The following is a 14,441-nucleotide window of genomic DNA, read 5'->3' on the forward strand; positions in this document are numbered from 1 at the left end:
TAATTTATTAATTTGTCTCTTATCTCTTATATTTAAAAAATTAATGAATTGGTCAGCAAAGTGACTGTCAATAATTTCAGTAATTTTATGGATCCAACGACTTGTAGTGTGGCTAATTCCAAATTTAAAATCTTGTCGAATGCTTCCTTGGTAACAATCTGTGGCATAAAATCTTAACATAGTAAAACTGCCCATTTAATGGTAACTCTACTTCCTCTGTCTCTATTATTATAATTATAACAAAGGTTGTGGAAAATAGGGTCGAATTAAATCTATTAGTTGTTGTGTTTTAGAAAACTTAGTTGAAATCGTTTTAACTATTTTCCAAATATCTGCTTTTTCGCGTAGACGAATTTTGCTTTTATGTGTTTGGGTAAAATATGGGAATGTGGGAGAATAAAATTGCCTGTCAAAAATCCGCGATATTCGCGCTACTCAGAATTAAGCTTAAGGCGCTTACTCGCTAACATATGGCTTACGTACGATCTTATGTCATCTGTCAATTTAATTTGACAGATCGGCTCGTCAGTATTTCATCAGCTGATTGTATTTGAATTGTTTTTTTTATTGACAGTATTTGTAAATCATGGGGATTATAAAAAAATAATAGTTTTTCTAAATGTTTAGTGCTTTACAATAATTATAATAGTGGTTTTTACGGATTTGTGGTATTAATACAGTCATATCCCAATACGCACAAAATGGTGATAACAAATTAGAGGAAATAAGTAAATTTAAAAGGTGGGGCACTTGATATATAATTGAAGATTAGATTTGATGAACTGAGATGTTAGGATGACTAATAGCCAACTGCCAATATCAACTCTCTCATCGCCAAAGCTCACACATCCAAAATAACTAGCAACAAATCTATCTTTGACCCTTGCTTTTATACTAAACCCCAAACTTTTGCATCATTCCTCTCTATTGGAGTTTAATCATTAATTGTTTTTTTTTAAATAAGTATATTAAAATCTGTTTATTAAAAATTTGGGGAAATTTAGTGTTTGTTAGCAGTAAGTGAATATTATTTAAACTACTGAATTCTGATAATTTTAAAACTCCATGCCACTGCAAAGAAGATGTATATTATTTCTCTTATTTAAATCTTTATTCAAATAATGATCTTTGTTCCAAATCAATGTTTAAAAAAATTTGACCCTTTTAACAAAAAAAAAACCTTTTGATCTAAACAACTAAACAGTGCAAAATTTAGTTCTGATAATATTCAGTTATGTTTGTTACATATATAAATGTATATAAAGATATTTTTTAAATGATTTAAAAAAAATCTATCAAGTATTTTACCTGTTTTATAAATTAATTACTAGTTTTCTAACTTACAAAAGAATGAAATATTTTGTATTTAAATATTTTTTTTTTGTTTTTGACTGCCCAACTACTTGGCAACCTTATGATTACTTAATGTATTATTAACTTAAAAGTTTTAAATGACAATATCTTTTAATCTGTTACTCATTTAAGTCTGTGATTTTTTTGTAAACATAACTATTATTCAATAATGTGATATAAAGAATAGGTATGGATATGTTTCTTCTTATTTTCAGATGTTGAACCTATAAACAGAAAAAAAACCTTTATAAGCAAACTAATGTTTATATGTTTTTGGAAAATTACTTCTGTACACTTTTCCAATTTTTATTCTTACATTATATATAAGGTAGGTACTTAAAAAATACCATATATTTATGTCTTCTTTTTGTCATTTTTTTTTACATAAAAGATAAATTATCAATACTGTAATGGAAGCGATGCCAAGGCTTGAATTTGAAAGAGACCTGCATAAGAAGTTTCTTAACAGGTTTCTGCATGCAAGGATTCCATCATATTTAGCCAATTTAGATACAAATAGGTAAAATTCATATTTTTAACATAAACATAGAACACTGTGATGCGACCTTTCTATTCTCTAGGGCTGTTATTATGTTTTTTTGTGTAGCTGGTTTAGATGTACTAAGTGAAATCCAAAATATTGATGTAGAATGTAAAGAACAAATGATTAACTGGCTATATAGCTTGCAAGTAGATTCAGGTGAGTTTAACCAAACATAATATATTATGTTCAGTTAAAGAAGCATGTTTTTACTTGTAGAACCTTACAGTGGTTTTCAAGGCTCTTCAACATTAAATACCGCAGAAAATCAAGGAATTGATGCACCTTATAAATGGGGGCATATAGCCACAACTTATTCGGCCCTACTAGCCTTGTTAATACTGGGGGATGATTTGAGTAAAATAAAGAAGGATAAGATTATTAGCAGTTAGTAGTAAAAGCATTATTTGTGACATGTAGGAATATACTTACATTTTTTTCAATAACTTGTAGGTTTAAAAGCCTTGCAATTACCAGATGGCTCTTTTAAAGCAGCCATTGAAGGTACAGAAAATGATATGAGATTCGTTTTTTGTGCAGCTTGTATATCATATATTTTGAATGATTGGAGTGGTATTGATCTGGAGAGGATGGTAGATTTTATATTAAAGAGCATAGTGAGCAATTTACAATCATCAAACACCTAAAATAAATTTTAATGATTATTTTGTAGTCCTATGATGGAGGTATAGGTCAAGGTCCAAGTCTTGAGAGTCATTGTGGCTCAACTTTCTGTGCCTTAGCCTCTTTAGCATTAAGCAATAATTTAAATAGGCTGTCAATAAGTCAAACTAGAAATTTAAAAAGATGGCTGTTGTTTCGTTTAGAAACAGGTAAGTTTTGCATAATGAAAGAGAGCTTTCACTAGTCTTTCTTTTATTCAACATTTTTTTACAGGTTTTAATGGCAGACCAAATAAGCCAACTGATACATGTTACTCATTTTGGACTGGAGGAAGCTTACAAATATTGAATGCATATCAATTTATTGAGTCAGATGAAAATCCCAGTTTTGTTCTAATGACTCAAGATAAATATGGTGGATTTGCTAAATGGGTAATTTCTTTGTTTAATTTTATTTTCTAGTGTATTTTTTTTAAACTTCTTAAGAATAAATTTAAGCAGTCAGCAGTCGGCAAATGTCGGATTTTTTACGCAAAAATCGGGAAATTCAAATACAGAATCGACTACTTTAAATGTATTAAAAAATTAACACCACCAAATTATATTTTAAAAGAGTTGAATATTGGAATATAACGTTATCAATTCATTTTAAGTTCTTGCAATAGATTATCCATGTATGAGTCCACATTTTTATGCTCATCACTCCCCGAAATGTGACACTCTCGCTACCCCCTTCATTTAAGGCTCAAAATCACTCTATATTTTTTGAAAAAAGATAGATTAGAAAAATTGGCCTTTAAAAGTATTACTTATTATACCTTTTATAAAAATAGACTGTTAATCTCCTGTTTTAAAAATTTTACTTATTTTAAAACAATCAGGATCATATACCCCCTCTCCCACACTTAACTTTTCATGGTAATATTACTACATCTACAACTGACTGTGATGTGTGTGACCTGATTCATTAAGCCATTGACATGAGTTAAAAGTTTTGTTAAGGTTTGAAGTTATTAAATGTACAGTTAAATCCAAATAACTTTAATAACCTATTTCACATGTTCCCTTAAAATTAGTGTAAAAAGTCATAATGTTTTATTTTTGCTTTTAAAGAAAGCGATATTACATTAGTTTTAATAAATTTTACTTTTTACATGAACATTAACAGCTAGTTAAATGTTTCTAGAGACGTGAATCAGATTATTTCGTTCATTTTTGAGAGCGAACTACTTGTACCGTAAGTTGGTGACAAAATCTATGGTGTTCTTATACCTGTTGTTTATCTGCTATATTTTGAGGAGATTGTTATTAATATTTATGTTTCTAATGGTTATTAATGGAATTTCATTAAAAATTAGAAGGCGAAGTCTTCTCGGGACAAACGATGGCGGTTATTGCTAATTTCATTTTTTTTATGCAACGAGAGGCCACAGAAAATCAGTCTCTTAAAGATTTTAGAAAAGATGAACTTGCTGCTTTAGCAGAGGGACTAAGTCTGAGTTCTTTAAACGGATCTTTCTGGCATTTAAAAATATTTAAGAGGGTGCTTCAAGTAGAATTTGATAATTTTGATATGCGAAAAGATGGTGCTAAAAAAATTAATATCACTCTGTAATTTTCTTTGAAATAAAGTAGTTAAAGTAAAGAAATATTTACTATTTTATATTTAAAAGTGTTTGCAGTAGGATTGTTGTGGTTTTTCCAGTACTACCTTAGAAAGATTAACATTTTCTGTTGGTTAATTCAGTGATTTTGTGTTTATATGCTTAACTGTCATCATGGTTTTGGCAAGCGCAGATATCCGTGAAATGAAAAGCCGGATAACGAACATGTTTAGTGAGAAATTTTTGGAAGAAATAGCAGATAGCTTAACCACCATTATTGAAACGAAACTTGAACACCGAAACAAGGAACAGGAAAAACAGATATCGTCGTTAGAAGAAAAACCAATTAAGGTTAATGAGGATAACAAGCATCAGCGTTCTTATTGGATGCCCAGGAGCAGCAAAGCCGCAACAAAAATCTGCGTATATCCCGTCAGCTGAAAACGCGGAAATATTAAATGGCAAAATACTAACATTATTTAATTCTGATATGAAGGTTAACATATCAAACAATGCCATAAAAAAATGCCACCGAGTCACATCTAAGATTCTACATTTTTACTTCACTTTTTAAGTTATGTCTATACTTTTACTTAAATCTCATGGGTTTAAGACATTTGTTTTTTTTTTTTTTAATATATTTTTTTTACTTATCTATTTTTTGTAAAACTCATGCTTCTGGGAAAAAAATTCTATGTATTTTTGTAGGTATTTTTTTCTTTATATTTTTTTATCTTTACGTAACCAAGTAGTGAGCGATTTATTAGGCTTAAACTTATTGCTTCTCTAAAAAACTTTACAGGTTAAGGAACATACCTTTCTATCTTCTTTTAGCATTATCCCTATTTATTTTCCTTATTTTTTACCTATTCTTTGTACCATTGTAAATTAAAAAAAAATGTTCATGTGCGTGTGTTCTTTTAAAAATCATGTGGCAAACTTTCAGTATGCTTGTTGATATGGTACCCATATACAATGATTGAGAATAATAAATAGTACCATATTCTCAATTAACGGTATGATGTAATTGGTGTCTCAGAGTCCTGGCCGCATGTTGATATCAATAACGAAATTATCAAGTTAGAAGTTAGATGTTTGGATTGAAGTTAAAGTAAGTGGCAAAAAACTCCTTATTGGCAACATATAACGTCTACCCAAAGGCGATTTAAACTTATTTTAATATCATTTAGACACTATTTTAGTCGAGTTATATGCAGTGTATGATTCTGTCTTTTTAATTGCCGATTTTAACATTAATGTTTTAGGTTTAAATAAAATTTGTCCCTTACTAGAACTTACCAAGGTCTATGGCTTAAAGCAAATTATAACTGATCCGACAAGAGTGTCAAACTTTACTATGTCTTTAATTAATCTTATTTTTTCGAATGTAGATTTAATTGAGGATTGTGGGGTAAGAGATGTTGAGATATCAGACCCCTTGCTTGTTTACTGTAATATAAAAATTTAAACTTCAAAACCCCTAACATAATTTTTGCATATATATCGTAATTTACATTATGTGGACCGGGCTAAATTTACATCTGACATAAAGCTAATACCATGGCACACTATGTACAGCATGGTAGATATAGATAAAAAGATTGATTTTTTAAAATCAATCTATACTTACGAATATTAATCTACATGCGCCCTAATTAAAGTAAATCATAAAACCAAATCGAATTAAGACAAATCAAATCCCGGGATGATTGGAATACATACAAACAATTTAGAAATGTGACTAGTGCGTTAGAGTGCAATAAGAGCTGAAAAACAGACATATTTAAATTTCAAATTGTAATAATAAAGAACTTTGGTGTAAATTAAAAAATATTGATCTTTCTGAAAAATCGAATGTAGAGCTCCCTCTGCACTTACAAGACGTCGAAAAACTTAATTGTTTTTTTACCAGCATAAATAATGGGAATAATAAACCTGATGATGAATATGTAATTTTTTTTTAAACAATATAGTATTTCTCCTAATGAATTTGAATTTAATTTGATTACTCAGGACGTGATTGCAAACGTTCTACAAAATATTAGTGCTACAAGCAAAGCATTTGGTGTGGATAATTTGAATATATCTATTGTTGTAGATGACACGGTTGCGGTGTTTCACGGAATTTCTTGGGGAGACACAAAAAAAACTGCAGAACTTGGTCTAGCAACAGTCAAGAACTGGCTGGATTCTTTTAAATTAAGTCTCAATAGTCAAAAAACAAACTATATTGCATTTTCTATAACAGCTGCTAATCGCCCCAGCTTTCAACAAATTAAACTTGAATTAATTGATATCAAGGAAGTTTCATTTAATAAATATCTGGGTATCATTGTGGATAAACATTTAAAATGGGACCAACACATTCTAAAATTAACAAAAAACATCCGTAAACTTATTTATCGATTTCATATTTTGAGAAATATCTTAAATGAAAAACTACTAATTTTAATTTATAAATCCTTGGTTGAGTCCTTGTTAAGGTATGGGGTGATTGTCTGGGGAGGTCTATACAAGAATTGTTTAAAACAACTTAATGTAGTATAAAACTTTATTTTAAAAGTTATATACAAAAAACAAAAAAGATTTCCTACACAACAATTATATTCTGAAGAAATTTTTAATATACGCTCAATTTACATATTGTCAACATGCATTTATACACATAAATCAGAAAAAATCAAGAATTATGTTAGTCATTCCTACACAACCCGAAATAATATAAACAGACACCTAAAAATACCAAACATAAAAAAAACTATAGGGCAACGATTTTTAGGATACTTGTCCCCGAAATTTTATAACATCTTACCAAACAGCTTAAAAAATATAAATAATATTAAAAACTTTAGTAAGGTCTGTAGAAAATTTATTTATTCAAATATAGATAAATTTAATTTTTTTAAATAGTTTTGGGAAGGGAAATTTTATTGGAGAATTTTTGTTTAGTTGTAGATTATGGTTAGTTATATTTTATATTATTACTAAAATTTTGTGATTTCTCAGCATACACAAACAGATGTTACAACATCTAGGTGTATGTTAAAAACAATGACTGTTAACTATTATTATTGAATATAATTAAGTTAAAAATTGTTATAATATAACCAAAATGATTAATAAATTTGAATTTGAATTTGAATTTGAATTTGTTTTGCTCTGTTGTCCCATGATAATTAATGCGCTTACCCACAATATAAATGTCTGCCTGGAAAAAAAAATATTTTCCTAAATTATGGAAGAAGGGCTAACGTCATTCCTTTGTCTAAAATAAAAAACCCCACTGAATTTAATAATCTTAAAAAGTTATCTAAAGTTATGGAACAACAAATTTTCAATTACTTACATTTTAATAATTTGATATCAGTCTGGTTTTCGTAAAGGTTATAGATGTACTACTGCACTAACTTAAGGAACTGACGATATTTTAAATGCTCTTGATAATAACCTAGCCACCGTGTTGGTTCTTTTAGATTTTTCCAAGATTTTTGATTTGGAAAATCATAAAATTCTTTTAGCATTACTACAATATTTAGGCTTTTGCGAATCGGCCGTTGATTTAATATGTTCTTATCTGGCTGATGGGAAACAGAGGGTAATATTAAATGACAAAATGTCGAAAGCCCGGGATGTGACCATTGACGTTCCCCAAGGTAGTATTCTTGATTCATTGCTCTATACACTTTATACATTACAGATTACAAAAATAATAAAATATTGTAAACATCATAACTACGCTGAAGAAAATCAAATTTATTTTTCGTTTAAATACACTGATGTTGCTCAGGCCAATCAAAAAATTAATACTGATCTTAGCAATTTACTGGAAATTCAAAAGCTACATTTAAAAATTGTAGCGATAGTCACAGAGCTGCCCTTTTAAGTAATATAAAAATTCAACTTAATAACGATGAAATTATTTTTTAAAACAGTGCCAAGAATCTTGGAAGAAAGCATATATCTCATAAACTGAAGGTCGCAAAACGTCTAAATATGAAAAATCGAAGATTGCTGCATTCTGTTTGTTTTTTTTATAAGGTGCTTAAATGGAAAACTCCACCATATCTATTTAGAAAGGTGACCTATCGAACAAATGTAGATACACAATTTAAATATAAGAAAAAAAAAATATTAACTGTTCCCTCTCACCACAAAGAAAGTCATTCTCGTACGAATAGTGCATCTTGTAAATAAATTTAAAATATTAAACTGCGATGTCCGAGAACGCATTTAAAGCAAAATTTAAGCGAAATTTGTTCAACGCATAAATTTTCTCTTTCTTTCTAAACTAATTAAAAATAACTATGAATTTTAATGTGCAAATATTAATATATTACAATAAAATTAAAAAAAATGTTTATATTATATACAAAGATGGAATTTAAAATTGATATTATAGTTTAACTTTCCCTTCTTCTCTTGCTATCCCATTCCTGCTTTAGGTATATGTTGCTGTTTATTTTTTTGCATACGATATTTAATTCTAAGACCTTAACAGAATTTGGGGTAACTTCTTTAAAGTCTGAATATAATGGCCTATTGGTCACTCATTTCCATTATTACTATGTATGTACAAAATTATATTGTTAGGATAATGAATAATATTCTTATTTTTCGTATTTACATTTAAATTACGCGATGTTATTTACTGTCTGTGTACCTCTGTTTGTACTTTTTTTTGTTGCTTTTTGAGCGACTATTATTATTATTATTATTATTATTATTATTATTATATAATTTTCCCAGCATGGCAAAAACAGAATCATCTTAACAACAAAATCCAATTTAGACTATTTTGACAGAGGCCTTCTTTGTCGTATAGTAATAAACTTTTATGTAACGGAAAAACGAGTTCCTACCTTGCGAAAAATAACTAAAAAGTTAAGTGCAGCGAATAATTATACAGGATCTAGTGAAACTTTGAGAAAAATAATGGAAAAAGATTAAAAATAACAGGAAAATTCAGATGGAGAAGCTCTGCAAGTGCTTAGGAGAAATTTTCTTAGGAGCATTAGGCAATATAAGGAAGAAAATCGCCCCATAATTTACATGGATGAAACTTGCATGACCATTAAAAAACCTGGGGAGACAGTACTAACGAAAGGTCTGAGTATCTAAAAGGCAAAAAATTATTATTATTGATATAGGCGGCGAAATGGGTTTAATAAAAAACGCATATTTTAAATTTAAACCTGGAACTAAGTCCGGTGACTATCATAGTAAAATGAATTTTACCAACTACAAGAAATGAATTTAAGAAAAACTCATTTCAAAAATTTCAGCCAATAGTGTATTAATTATAGATAATGCACCATATCATAATGTTCAAGTGGAAAAATGTCCGACCATGGGTTCCAGATAAAAATATATAAACCTCAATATAAAACCTTCGAAATAGATAAGGTTATGACCGATGCAGGTCATTCTGTTTTACGGCTTCTACTCTCCAACCGGGCTTAGATTTACTTGAGTTGGTATGGGCTGCTTTAAAACAATATGTTGCAGATGATTAAAATGTATATTCAAAAATATTGAGCAGTATGATAACTTTTTTCTCAATATTCTCAAGAGATGTGGATCAAATCCTGTGATCATGCTATTTATTAAATATTGAGCAGTATGATGAACTTTTTTCTCAATATTTTCAAGAGAAGTGGATGAAATCTTGTGATCATGCTATTTCTTTTTAGCGCTATTTTATGGAACAAGACTGGACCTGGACTATGGAACAAGATCAGCCGACGGAAGTATGACCGATAGTGTGGATGTTCAGTAATACAGTTCTCACCCTTCAAGAAGGGTGAGAACATACTGGGCCTCTCCAGACAACAACTGCGAAGGGTCGCAGGGCTATTTACAGGCCATGCGCCCAGCAGGAAACACCTGCATACGCTAGGGAAATCAGTTACCTCGCTATGTAGGGGATGCAATGAGGAGGACGGAACAACTCTTCACATACTGTGCTTCTGTGATGCATTTAATCAAACCAGGGCAACATTCCTGGGGGAAGAGAAACCCTCACCAGAGGGTATAAGAAATCTACCACTGGGCACAATCCTGGACTTCCTTGAAGCTACAGAATTGAACCTGTGGGACTAAACATATGGGACACAATAGGACTGCTTCTTAGCAGACCGCAGTGTAGGGAGCCACAAGGCACCACCCAGCGGTGGAGTTTTAGTGGGTACAGGACGAAACAGACTCGACACTGAGTCCCACACTACTGGGGGCGGCGCCGCGTAACCAGTGTTCATAAAGAATTTCTCCACCAACCCCAAAAAAAAAAAAAAAAAAAAAAAAAAAAAAAAAATACAGTACTTCTGAGACAAAAGCGAACATTTAGAAGTTTGACTTTGTTTTATAATATCTTTAGAGTTTCTTAGTAAATTTATGCGTTTAATATAAAAGAAAGTTAAAGTTTTTGTCGAAATACTAAATTTTACGTTTAGTGTACTAACAGCGAGGCGAGTATACACCGTATATGCAACTCCTTTTCTCCGAATGCGTTCTCACTCTGTGTTCTGCGCTTATTATGATATCGCAAAGTCTCACGGAAAATTTGATGAGTTGTAATGTTTTGTTGTATATTTATGACCTATTAGACAAAAATTTCCACAAAAATATTATTTTAAGCACATCAATATCTTCATTGTAAAAAGTAATTAGTTGACACTTATTCTTTGGTCGTACCTTTGCCGATGCTAGCGAATAAATCAAATGCGTTTTAATTTTTTAGGTTTGCTAAGGGTCTTAGACTTTTTATAACGTTTTATTTCATAATATTTGTACCTTAGGACACATTATGTTTCCTCATCAGGATCATTTTAAAACCAAACTAAAGTAATACATAAGTTTAGTGCGTAGACTGAATTTTTTTAAACTATCTAGTTTGTTTTATGCAAGCATACATGCATAACTTAACATTTAAAAAAAATCTGCTTAATTTTTAATTTATATTTTTTTGAATTAAAATTGTTCTTTAACATTATTTATTTATTTTGTGCTCTTACAAATACAATTAATTGTAATAATATGTGAAATCGCCTACAATGTTTATAGAAAAAAAAACAAAAACAACTAGATTAACAACTAACCTAGCAACAATAAAAGATACTATTAAAATAGGGATAGGTATTATGTTCATATTCGAATAGGAAAAATTCTTGTATTGACTGCACTATATTATATTACTTAAAATCAGTTTTTGTTATGTCATTATATGAACTGCAAATAATAGATAAGTAATAAAGGAATATGTCTTATACTTTGGGTTACAGTTTTCATAATAAATAAATATTGCATCATTGAAGCTTCGCTTAACACTTAATCTTGCCATATTCAATTCTATGAACATACTTCTATAGGAAATTATGTATAAATGCGATTGACGAATCCTCACATATACGGGGTGTCTCATAAATAATGGTAAAAAATTTAACAGCAGCTTTCCTTTAAAAAAGAATCAGTTGAGTAAAATTTTCCTAGTCCAAAAGTCACATATAACCAAGATACAGGGTGATAAACTTAATGTTTTTTTTTCAATTATATCAGAGGGCGCCACCAGCAACATTTTGATTTTTTTTTAAACTCCATAACCTTTTTGGGCTTGCCATAATTTAATTTTTTATTTAAAATATGCATTCTGCAAATAGTTCTGCTTAAAAAAACATACACCTCAAAAATCTCGCTACGATTTTCGAGATAATTATATTTAAAGTTTTCAATTCGCTCTAATGTTGCTGGTGGCGCGGCGTCTTAGATAACATATTTTTCAAAAAGGTTAATTTTAATATTTGCCATGCTGAATTGATCTCTTTGAAATATTTTGTATTCTTGATTACAACCTCCAGAATTATATGTCATATTCACAAGTTGTTTCTTCATCAATTAATTAATTTCTACTTTAGTCTCAATTTAACTTCATTAATTGTTTCTACTTCAGTCTTAATTTTATAAAAGAAATGTATAACGTGTTTTTTGAAGGTAAATTCTGCTGCTGACCCGATGCACACCTACTTTGGCTTAGCGGGGTTAAGCCTGATGGGCTTCTCCGACCTGACTGAAATGTCGCCCGCTCTAAACTGCACAAAACGGACGCTCGAACGACTCAAAACTTTGCACGCTCAGTGGACTTAAATAAACAATTAAACGAAGAAACTCGTTTGTGGTTTTCAGCTGACAATACAACGATGAATGGTCTTTTATAAGGCTGAATAAGAAATTTCTTATATTGTGTATTTTTTATTATTCATTTTGTAATTAAAAAGTATTCGATCTTTTTATTATTTATATTATGGATTTTTCGTTAGAATATATTACGTACTTTTTATATTACACGCAACAAAACAATCTATTGACAGTCTTTGGTAATGTAATATTTGAATAAATGGATATAACAAAAAATATAAATTTTATTAAGTTTTTAAAAACATAATCGAAACCCTGTGACAAAACACATTTTGTTTCATAATAATGAACAAAACGATCTTATCGATTCCATCATTTTAATATAAATCGATTTTATGTTAAAACTAGCTGAATGCCCGCGGCGTTGCTCGCGTGAAAATAAAAGAAAAGTCGAAGAAGGCCTCCAATAATAGTAAATGCAACCCACAATTGCCACGCCGTTTTTCTTGAGGTCAAGGGGCGCGATTAATATAATATAATTATTATAAAATCAAGACACAAATAATCTTAAAAATGATTCGTTAGATGCAGAGAGAGCGGTAAGACTGAGTCGAGTCACCTCTCGGGTATCAGTCTCGCATGGACCCGCCTTGTTGTTATGTCTACCAAAATGTAAATAATACAGAGGCACTTTTTCAATCGTATTTATTAATCATTTTATGCCGCTATGCGATATTTATCATATCGCTAACACCCCTTATCGGTGGAATTTCAAAAAGTTCGTTCGTATCCGGGGCCTACATTATAAAAAAACATTGTTGCAGTTAATTTTTTTTTCTTAAGTTGATGCCTGCGACTCGTTGGTGGGGGCAGTCTCCGTTCAAACTCCGAAGCCACACCCCCTTAGTTCTCGAGGTCACGGGTAACAATTTTCCCATTTTTTACCCCTTATCGATGGAACTTCGAAAAATCCGTTCTTATCCGGTGCCTACATTATAAAAGGAACCCGTTGGCAATTCATTTTCATTCATTGGCATTCAATTTCACGTTTCTAGCTATTGTAGTTTGGGCTCTGCGATGATGAGTCAGTCAGTCAGGACAAACTCTTTTATATATATAGATTATAGAAACGCGTTTAAGTTATAGTATTAATCAGTTACAGATGTATTTTTTTATAATTTTTTTTTTTGCTAAATATATTTTGTTTATTTAAATATAAAATACCTATTTACATAGAGTTGTTCCTTTGAAATATTCATATTAAAATAAGTTTAGGGAATCGAATAAATCGTATTCGGATACAATTTGTTTGCTCTAATTCTATGGAGAATATTCGATTATTTTATTAATTACTGGGTATTCAAGATTGTACCCAAGTCTGCATTTATGCATTTTATGACTAACTCGCTATAAAAACTCAATATAATACGAAATTCAATTATAAATAAGGCGTGAAAACTAATTATAATAGAAAATACTAGCAGCATTTTAAAAATAGGGCTTAATGTACTATATACAGAGATAAAAACAACTAAGATGCAGGGTGATAAACTTAATTAATTTTTTTAAAATTTTGGCTATAAATCTAGCATTTATTCTTTGTTTTTAGCAAAATTTGGGCAATGGTTTTTTCCATATGGCAAATCTGACAATTAACCACCAGCAAAATTTTTATCTTTTTTAAACTCCGTAACTTTTTTAGGATTAGCATAATTTAAATTTTTTACTTAAAATGTGCATTGTGCAAACAGTTTGGCTCAGTACACTTCAAAAATTTCGCTACAATTCACCGTTTTCGAGATATTCTCATTTAAAGTTTTCAAAGCACTCTTAAAAATTACATTAATAAACTCTCCAAATTGCTTTATTACACTTCGAATGGATAATGAAATACCAAAGATACATTTAATTTTAAATTTTCTTATTATGCAAACGTAAAGGAGTAAATATGAAAAATATCCCTAGAAGTACAATGTTTTATGTTTCTGATTTAATGGATTTTATTACGAAGATGTTGAATAAATCGCTCCTCTAGTAAGTCTTTATTATTATACAGAGTGTCCCAAAATATGTGGGCAAAGAAATGATAAAATCTACTATCACTATCAATAAAATCAGCGATTTCCGAGAAAAAGGTATTTTTATTCAATTGGGTTTGCATTAAAGACTTGGATTATGTTTATATGTTACATC

General features: G+C 30.0%; 1 protein-coding gene across 3 annotated transcripts; it reads left to right on the forward strand.

Annotated features, from left to right (window-relative positions):
* Positions 1 to 548: 548 nt before the first annotated feature.
* Positions 549 to 12,410, forward strand: LOC126734168 (geranylgeranyl transferase type-1 subunit beta). 3 transcript variants are annotated; one of them, XM_050437704.1, is made up of 9 exons: positions 549 to 741; positions 1,569 to 1,681; positions 1,745 to 1,873; positions 1,935 to 2,053; positions 2,114 to 2,281; positions 2,348 to 2,511; positions 2,568 to 2,727; positions 2,792 to 2,949; positions 6,220 to 7,116. In XM_050437704.1, the coding sequence occupies exons 3-9, from the start codon at positions 1,764 to 1,766 to the stop codon at positions 6,286 to 6,288; spliced, it is 948 nt and encodes a 315-aa protein (XP_050293661.1). In that variant the 5' UTR covers positions 549 to 741; positions 1,569 to 1,681; positions 1,745 to 1,763; the 3' UTR covers positions 6,289 to 7,116. The 3 variants fall into 3 exon arrangements, with proteins under 3 accessions (XP_050293661.1, XP_050293659.1, XP_050293660.1); XM_050437702.1 differs by lacking the exon at positions 6,220 to 7,116 and adding an exon at positions 12,105 to 12,410 and having other exon boundaries at positions 552 to 741; XM_050437703.1 differs by lacking the exons at positions 1,569 to 1,681; positions 6,220 to 7,116 and adding an exon at positions 12,105 to 12,410 and having other exon boundaries at positions 552 to 741.
* The last annotated feature ends 2,031 nt before the right edge of the window (positions 12,411 to 14,441 follow it).

This window comes from Anthonomus grandis, chromosome 3 (assembly GCF_022605725.1).
Source record: "Anthonomus grandis grandis chromosome 3, icAntGran1.3, whole genome shotgun sequence".
In the NCBI taxonomy this organism is placed as follows: domain Eukaryota; kingdom Metazoa; phylum Arthropoda; class Insecta; order Coleoptera; family Curculionidae; genus Anthonomus; species Anthonomus grandis.